The 9,068-nt window shown below is 46.5% G+C and overlaps 1 protein-coding gene across 5 annotated transcripts in view; it reads left to right on the plus strand.

The window, feature by feature from the left end:
* Nucleotides 1–3,373, plus strand: part of RSPO1 (R-spondin 1) — a 28,873-nt gene extending 25,500 nt beyond the window's left edge. The window contains exons 6-7 of one of the 5 annotated variants that reach the window (XM_074376803.1): nt 3–50; nt 2,477–3,373. In XM_074376803.1, the coding sequence (XP_074232904.1) occupies nt 3–50; nt 2,477–2,550 (122 nt within the window). In that variant the 3' untranslated portion in view covers nt 2,551–3,373. Of the gene's footprint in view, nt 1–2 lie in introns of all 5 variants that reach the window. The other 4 variants (XM_074376801.1, XM_074376804.1, XM_074376806.1 and 1 more) reach the window with 4 other exon arrangements.
* The last annotated feature ends 5,695 nt before the right edge of the window (nt 3,374–9,068 follow it).

Below are 9,068 nucleotides of genomic sequence, written 5' to 3' on the forward strand. Positions count from 1 at the left end.
AGGAGCTGGGGTGGGCCTCCCGCCAGCCTGCTTCCCTGGGAAACATCGAAGTGAGTTAAAGTCAACAGTGAGTTCATCTCCAAAAGGAATAAGCCGGCAGCCTTCAGGGCAGGGGAACAGGAGGAGGGGGAACAGGGATTTGGGGCAGGGGAGGGGGTTAAGTGATGATGGAATAGCCAGACCAGATCCAAGGCTGTCAAACAAGCTGGCAGCTCAAGGAACAAAGCAAAATGCTTTCCCAGGCCAGCCCTGGATGGCTCACTTGGCAATGGTGGTGACAGTGAGGGTGTCACAATCCCAGGGACCAGGAGAGATGTCCTCTCAAGGATTGGGAGCTGGAGCAACACATGGACGTGAAAAGAGGCTGGGGCAGTTGAGTTGGTGAATTCATGAGCACCGAATCCACTGGCCCCAGGACTGCCTGATGGGCATGTGCAGAGGGCCACGTGGGCAGTTAAAGTCCATGGTCTCATCTTGGAGGATTCAAACAGGGAGGCCTCAGACGTCAAGGCCATGTGAAGAGCAGGCTCGTGATGGCAGAACCTAGCATTTTAATTGCGACAGTTCATTCATTAGATTCATCTTGGAGGGCTTTACATTTGCGTAATGGTTCCTAATTTGAGCCCATGACTCGCTTCTGTGTGATTCACCACCTGGGGCGTGAGCAAGCCACATCCTGAAGGGCATTAGACTGCTCTCTACTCACTTACTCTGACGCACCACGGGGCTGGGGCGCCAAAGGCAGAGCAAAGTCCAAAGTGAGCCACATTCAGGACTGGCCCAAAGCTGGAGCCATCTCTCTTTGGCCACTGAGTGGAACCCTGGCCTCTCTGGCCATCTTTCAAGGGCTGGGCTCTGAGCAGAAGGAGGAGAGCAGTGCCTCCCCGCTTTGGACAGAAAAGCCCAATGATGGCCCATCACCTGCTCACGCCAGTTGAGAGACACAGAAAACCCATCTGGTTCAGACTTCGGATCTACCCCCAGGGCTGGGGTAGTGGCAACAACTGCCTTGAATATATACTTGGCTTTTCTCCCAAGGGCAGGACCATCACTGAGGACTGTGCTTGGTTTCTCTCATGCCCTCCCATTCATTCTCACAAGGTATTTTTTTGTGCGAGGTATTTGCCAACCATGCATATTTACAATTCTTTTCCTGCCACCAAATCAACAAAATGTCCACAGACATTGCATCTCAATTTCTCACCAACACATTCTCTTTGCATTCCCCTGGTTTCCCCACCTCCCATTTCCCTCTTTTTTCTGAAGACCAGCTTTGACATTTCTGCTCTCTCCAGAGCTTTTCCAGCCCCCTCCCACAGCCCTCCTGTATCTTTTTCCTTTCAATGCACAGCCACAGGCCCTTCACAGCCATGGCTTGCTCAGCTCCTCTGCCCCCTGTAATTTCCACCAATTGCATTTGTCTTTTGTTATCATGGGCCGGATGTTTGTTAATGAATGAAAAAAAGCAAATGAATGAAAAGGTCTCGCTTGAACGTGTTTATTTTCATATTATTCCTGGAGATCATAGTTCTGGATCACGCCTGCTCCTTTCTCCTCCTGGGAGGACAAATAAGGCCAGCAGCCAAGTTCATTAGGGCCTGAACCAAAGGCAACCTGACCTTGATATTTTTGTCATCTGGCCACAGCTGGTTGTGACCACCGAGCTTTCCAGAGTCATGGCCCACCACTCACATCCTGCATCCCATCTCCTCTTCTACCCAGAACTACTCAATGGTGCCCAGTTCAAATGAACTTTCAAATGTCAGTGCCTTTGTCCATGCTGTTCCCTCCCCCTAGAATGTGCTTCCCCACACTCTCATCTGGGGATCTATTTATATTTCATACCCACACTGAATTAGTATGTGAAGGTGCTTGTGCTACTGGCCCTTCCGTCTGTGTTTCTATGGACTGTCTATACACCTTTTTCATATCTAAATGTATGTCTCCAGCCGAATGTTAGCTCTTGAGAGCGAGGACTGTGGGATTCCTTCTTCTTCGTCTTTTTTTTTTTTAATTTTTAAAAAATATAGTCACTTACAATGTGTCTATTTCCAATGTACAGCATCATGTTTCAGTCATACATATACATACATATGATTGTTTTCATATTCTTGGGATTCCTTCTTGTACTTCCTGTCCTTCCTCAAGTCTCACAGAGCTGTGGGTGCAGTTGGAGACATACTTATAATAACAATGGCCAACATTTATATAGTATTTACACTCTTCTAAGCCCTTTATTTGCACTGCCTCACTCCATCCTCCCCACAGCCCTATGAGGTGAGTACCTTTGTTATGCCCATTTGACAGATGAGGAAACTGAGGCAAGAAGAGGTGAAGGGATGTGAGCAGGGATGCACAGCTAATAAATAGTGGAGCCAGGATTTGAACTCAGGGAGTCTGGCTGTGCTACCACCTAGCTGTGTGAAAATTCACATTTTGCACGTCCTTTTCCCCACCTGTGTACCATGATACCCAGCCCATTCAGGTCTTGCTCCTTTATCAGGAAGAGGAGGGAGAGCCAGAGGATGGACCACATGTGCTCATCATTAACGCCATAGGGTCCTCCCGGGCATCCACCAGACCCTGCCTCTCCCCTCCAGACCCTCATCAGCGCCCACTGCTATGAAGCTGCTCAAGACCACTTTGCCACCGGGTGACTGCCAGCACGTGAACCAGCCTTGGGCCCTGGGGGGCTGCCTTGGGACACGCCCGGAGCTGCCCACCCTGGGTGCAGACCTTGAAGATCCAGATGCACCTAAAATCTCGCTGGGTGAAGTAGAGAGCCTCTCTCCCCTACATGTGTGGTGCTTTGTCTCAAGATCACCAAAGCCGGTCTCACAAAGACTCTGGACAAAGAGGCTTTTGGATTTCTGCCTGAAGCCCCCTTCTCCTTTGAGCTCAGAAAAAAACTCCTGGGGCTGAAAGACACTGACAGGCCAGTGTCACTCTTCCCGAACCCCCTTTTCTCTTCCACATGGGCTCCTTCTGCCCCCTTCCCCATGATATGTAAACCTCCTCAGAGAGCCCCCTGCTGGCCCACTAAAGCATCAGCTACTCTCCGATGTATAGGGAACCCCCTCATCTTCCCCAGGGTAGAAAAAAAAGAACTGCACCTCCATGCTGGGACAGGGAAATTTCACTCTCAGAGGGCAATGGTGACTGACAGTCAGCTCTAGTCACTTACACCCCTTTTCAATGAGCAGAACTCCCACCAGAGCCCCAGGAAGGGGTCATCGACAAGCTTTTTTTTCTGTAAAGGGTCATGTAGTAAATATTTTAGGCTTTGCAGGGCAGCTGTTCATCTCTGCCTTTGTAGTGCAATAGCAGTTGTAGACCAAACAGGGTGGCTGTGTTCCAATAAAACTTTATTTATGAACTCTGAAATTTGCATTTCTTATCAGCTTCATGTGTCACAACATAGTATCCTTATTTTTTTTTCAACTATTTAAAAATGTGAAGACCATTCTTAGCTCATGAGCCCTATAAAAATAGGTGGCTGGTGGGATTTGGCAGGAGGGCTGAAGTTTGCTTACCCCTGCCCTCGGAGATAAGCTACTCGGTTTATGCCTGGTACCCTGGTGAGGTAAGGGTGGTGGCGGGGTAACACAGCAGAAACCTGAGTCCCCAGGTCCTGAGCACAGTGGCCAAACATCCTAGGGATATGCCCAAATCTGGCTGGAAGCAAAACTGACATCTCTAAAGTCTCCCAAATAGACATTTAAAGCATCTGGAAGATTCTTCCAACCTAGTTACAGAGTGAGTTGGAAGGATTGTTTTTGTCCTGAGACACAAGAGGTGGCTGACTTATCTTTTTCTAATCAAGGGTCTAAAAGTCACGTAAATCATGGTTTTGACCACTTCTTCCTCTGCTGCCTGAGAAGGTATTCGTCCTAACTTTCTTACATACCTCAGCCTGAGTCTCCCCTTCGGGAGTAAGATTGTGTTCCCAGTCTAGACTAGACCAGACAAGGAGCAAGAGGAATACAGGAGGCCAAGGAAAATCTCAGTGTCTTGCTGGGCAGAAGCTGCCCGTGTGGCAAGGCTGCCCTTCTGACAGGCAGAGGTCGCCCTGACACGCTGGTGTCAGGAGTTGACTTCAGATTTTTTTATTCTTCTGGAAACAATCCAAGGTACCTGGTTAACATTTTGAAAAAATGTTTTCTTAAGGAAAAGGGAGGAGGTGGGCAAGGGAGGAGGGGGGAAAGAATTACACAAAGATTTAGTCTAACGGCTTAAAAATCAGAAGGATCATTGGACAGATAGACATCGAGTGTAATAGGAAACACACTGATCCTGGGGAGATGACTTAATATGGGCCCTCCAGCCTCCTTGGAGCTAAAACAATTATCTACGACTTGGAATGAGACTTCATATTCCCACATCAGTGTGTGCTCTGGATCCACCTCTCAAGACACAGCCAGCAGTCCTGCGTTATCTTAACCAGGCTGAAAATTAGAGGCCGTTAATAGCATCTCATAAAATTGCTTCTCAGATTTTCTTAAGCAGAATATGCCGAAGACTACAGGGATTCAGTGATAGGAGGGAGCAACATGCTGCTAGTTATTTTTCCAAAGCTTAATCTAGGGATCTTTTTGAAGAGCTCCTTCTCCAGCAATGAGACGAATGCCAAGACCAATATAGACTACGTTTTTCCCACTTAGAAGAGGTGACCAGGTCCATTAGCCATGAAGTTTCTTGGGGTTCCCAGGGGTGAGTCTCTCAGCCACATTTCACAGCCCCTCAGCCCACTGGCTTGTTATACGCTCGTCTAAAACTTCCCTGGCATCCTAGACTGAGAACTGGAAGTTTGGTCCACAAAGCTGCAATTCAATGCACCTTACTTTTCTTATATTCCCTTGTACACTGTTAAGGTTGTCTAAACCAGGACTCTTCCTTCTGGTTTGCTATGAATGCAACAAAAATAACAAAATCCTCCAAACATATTCTGAGTGCTTCTCCATTCTTCCAGGGTCCGGAGCCCCTCTTGGGGGCTGGTAACTGTTTTACCTGGAGAAGCGGCCACTCCAGGGGCCCAACTCTTAGCCCCAGCAGGTAGGGGTCACTTCATCAGGACTTGCCAGAGGAGAGACACAGGAGGCTTACTCAGAGGAGCCTCTGCTCTCAGTTCAACTGGGAAGGATAAGCCAACAAGCTGGCACTAATTAAGAGCTAATGGCCTTACAATGGAGCTTTGCCAAAGGATAACGACCCTCGGGCTGCAGCATAAATATCAAGGCATTTGGGGCAGAGCCAAGACATATATTTTCAGAGTGCATTAGACACTGCCGCAGCCTGCCGCAGCCTGGCTCTGCTGAGAAGAAAAGAGAGGATTTAAGGTAGATGGGAAAGGTGCTGCGTCTTCCTAGGGCTGCCTTCTGGTCAGCTCATCAGAAAGCTTCAGGGGGACTTTCGGGAAAGACTTTGCTTTTCAAAACTTCTCAAACTTCTGTGTATACAAGGATCATTTGGGAAGTTCGTTAAAAATGCATATTCTCTGGGCCCCACCAGCAGAGGGTCTGATTTCGGTAGCTCTTGGGTGAAGCCCGAGTCTGCATTTTACGCCAGTTCCCCCAACTGTTCCCTGATGCTGGTGGTCCTCAGACCACGCTTTGAAAAGTCCCTCGTTAGAAGCTGCTTCTACTTGTCCATTAGATCCCAATGAATAAGTTTGTACAGAATGAAGAAGAAAGTGAGCTCAGGGTCTCTGCTTCCCATGAAAACAGTCCATTCTTTCCTAACAGAACTGGGCACAAAGCTGTTTCAGAAATGTGGCACTTTTTTTTTAATTTAAAAATTATTTTTTTAAAATTTGTTTTTCTTTACATTTTTTAGGTGACTTTATTTATTTACTTTTTTTTAAACTTTTTTTTTTTTGTGGGGTCGGGAGGTCATTAGGTTTATTTATTTATTTTTGGAGGTGATACTGGGGATTGAACCAAGTACCTTGCATGCTAAGCATGAGCTCTACCACTTGAGCTATACCCTCCCCCACAATAAATGTGGCATTTCAAGCCAACTTTTTGTTCCATTTCTGTTGGGATCTTCCCATTCACACAACCCTGTGGTTACTGGGAGCAAGATTCCAGGGAATGAGGAGCTCACCATGGGTCTGGAGGAACAGAGAAAGCTTCCCATCTGCATTGTGTGTAGTGGGTATACAATGCTTTTCATATCCCGTAATTCATATGGCTACACTGCAGTCTTTCCGGGTAGTTAAATTAATAGGTCTGTTTTAAAGCTGAGAAATTATAGGCCTGGAGGTATGTCTTGCCTCTTCTGGTCACCATAACATCAGGAAGGATGTATGTGAAAAATGTATCACACATGCGATGAGCAGGGCAGACAAACTAAACCAATACCTTTAGCTTGACCTTCTTTGATCAGGCTTATTATCTGCTGGTAGAATTGAGGCTGGTTGTTTGCATCAGCAAATACTGCTGTAAAAGGATTGATGGATCAGATTATAAAAATAGATGGAAAGTTCATATGTTATACGCAAGCCGAGAATGAGAAGAGGAGAGAAACAACCCACCATATCATCTGGGAAAATGAAACTCCTTGGCAAGACTTCACAACAGCCTGATTCAAAATTTCATAATGAAATTATGTCTCTGATCAAAGCCTGAATGAGCTCATGGGCTGATTTTTGCCATTTGTGTTTATTCTGGTTTGAACCAAATTGAGGCATCAGAAACACATTAGCCTATTCTTTTCTCCGGAAGTGGGCTATTGCACCCTTGTTGGGGGGTGGGGAGGGACAGCGTGAGGCAGAAGGGGACATCTTTGGGTCTTCGCTAGGTATGAAGTTGCTTCTGACCTGCTCTCAGAGACTTCCTGAAACACCACGTCAAGGTCAGGGCCATCTTAGGAAAGTCGTGTTTATGCTCATGATAGTTGCCCTGGGGGCAATAAAAGTGAGTCTCAGGGGAAAGAAGGTATTTCCCACTCTTGTCTAGGACATGGCCTGTTTTTACTCTAGAAAGAATGTTTTGGGGTTTGTTTGTTTCAGACGCAGAGAAATAAAGACTCAGTCATCCCTCCCACAGTTAGAGTAAATCACTTCATACCAGGTTGTTTGTTTTGATGGAATGAGATACCCCACAGGCCAGGATCCATCTTCTTCCTGCCTAACTACCTCTTCTCTGACCTATCCTGAAGGCATAGTCATGGACATGTCCTGACAACTTGAGGTACCAAAAAAGAAGGAGGTTTCTTTGTTGAAACACAGACATCTCAAGACTTTATTTTGGCTGACAAAAACAGAAACTGCTGGGCCTTACTGTCCTCATTCCCCCTCAGGAATGCAGAGACATGCCCATCTGCTATTGACTAAACGTGTCCTCCTAAAACTCATATTTTGAAACTCTAAATCCCTGATGTGATGGTATTTGGAGGTGGGGAAGATGATTGAATTTAGATGAGATCGTGAGGATGGAGACCCCATAATGGGATTAGTGCCCTTATAAGAAGAGGGAGACACCAGAACCCTCCCCCTTTCCCCAACGAGTGAGGACACAGTGAGAAGACAGCTGTCCACAAGCCAGAAAGAAAGTTCTCACTAGGAAACCAACCAGGTGGGCACCCTGACCTTGGACTTCCCAGCCTCCAGAACTATGAGAAATAAATGTTTAAGCCACTCAGTCTATGGTATTTTGTTACAGCAGCCTGAGCTAAGACACCATCTATTCATCTCTTTATTCAGTGAATATTTATTCAGTTCTTACTGTGTTTCAAGTGCTTTTCAAGGTCTTGAAGACACAGCAATGAACAAACTTTCAAGTTTCCTGCTCTCAAGCAGCTTACAATCTAGAGGAAGCAGCCAATAAACTTGTAAATAACATAATTTCAGCTAGTAATAAATTCCATGAATAATTAAAACAAATACTGTAATAGAAAAACTGCAGGAGAGTGGGAGATGGCTGATTTACACAGATTAGACAAGGAAGACTTCTCCCAGGAGGAAGGGTTGCCAGATAAAATGCAGGATGCCCAATTAAATTTGAATTTCACATAAACAATGAATTTTTTTAAGCATAAGTATGTTCCAAACATTGCATGGAATATACTTATACTAAAATGTGTTCCATTGTTTATCTGAAATTCAAATTTCATCAAATAGCCCCGCACACGTGGTCCAACGTGGTTCAGGCGGGTCACTTCGGCCTGGCCTGGGAGGTTACGAGCTCTTTTACCCGACGTAGGCCGGACCCCGCGCTCCGGTCCCCATCCCGTCGGCAAGATGGTGAAGCCCAAGTACAAAGGACGGGGCATCATCCTGTATTTTTTAAAATTTTTTAATTTTTAAAATTTTATTTTGGGGGGGTTGAGGCAATTAGTTTCTTTTCTTTCCTTTTCTTTTAACAGAGGTACTGGATATTGAACCCAGGACCTCCTGGATGCTAAGCATGCACTGTCCCACTGAGCTATATCCTCCCCCACATCCTGTATTTTTATTTGCTAAATCTTGCAACCCTACCAGTGGGTGACATTTGAGCTGGGAACAGAATGACCAGAAGAAACTTGCTATGCAAAGGTTTAGGCAAATGATGATTCAGGAAGAGAGAACATCCAGTGTAAATGTCAGAGGGAGGAAGGTACAAATGAGGTCAAATAAATAGGCAGGGGCCAGATCCTGCAGAATTCTGTAGTGATGGCAAGCAGTTTGAGTTTCTGTTTCTCTCCTTTAACCCTAAGAGTGATGGTAAGCTATTGGAGTTTTAAGAAGGGTGACAAGTTCTGATTGGTATTTGGCTGTTGTGTGGTCTGCCACTTTTGGAAGGGCTTAGAGGACAAATTCAGAAGATAATTAAACTTAAGCTTGTGTCATTGGCCAGAGAAGAGACTTCTACGTTTGCGGGTAGACCCAACTAGGAGTTCTGGCCCGTGCGTCCGGGGAAACTAGGCGGTTGCTATGGAGGGCAGCTTGGCGGTTGCTAGGGATAGAGGGGGCGGGCGCTCGACGCAGAGCGACGTCTAAGAGGCCGGGGCGGGGGTGGAGCCAGGAGTGCGGCGTCGCGCGCCGCGCGTTCGCAGGAAGTCGCGCAGGGGAAGGGAAGGGTGCGAGCGGA

The sequence above is a fragment of the Camelus bactrianus genome, chromosome 13 (genome assembly GCF_048773025.1).
Source record: "Camelus bactrianus isolate YW-2024 breed Bactrian camel chromosome 13, ASM4877302v1, whole genome shotgun sequence".
Classification (NCBI taxonomy): Eukaryota; Metazoa; Chordata; class Mammalia; order Artiodactyla; family Camelidae; genus Camelus; species Camelus bactrianus.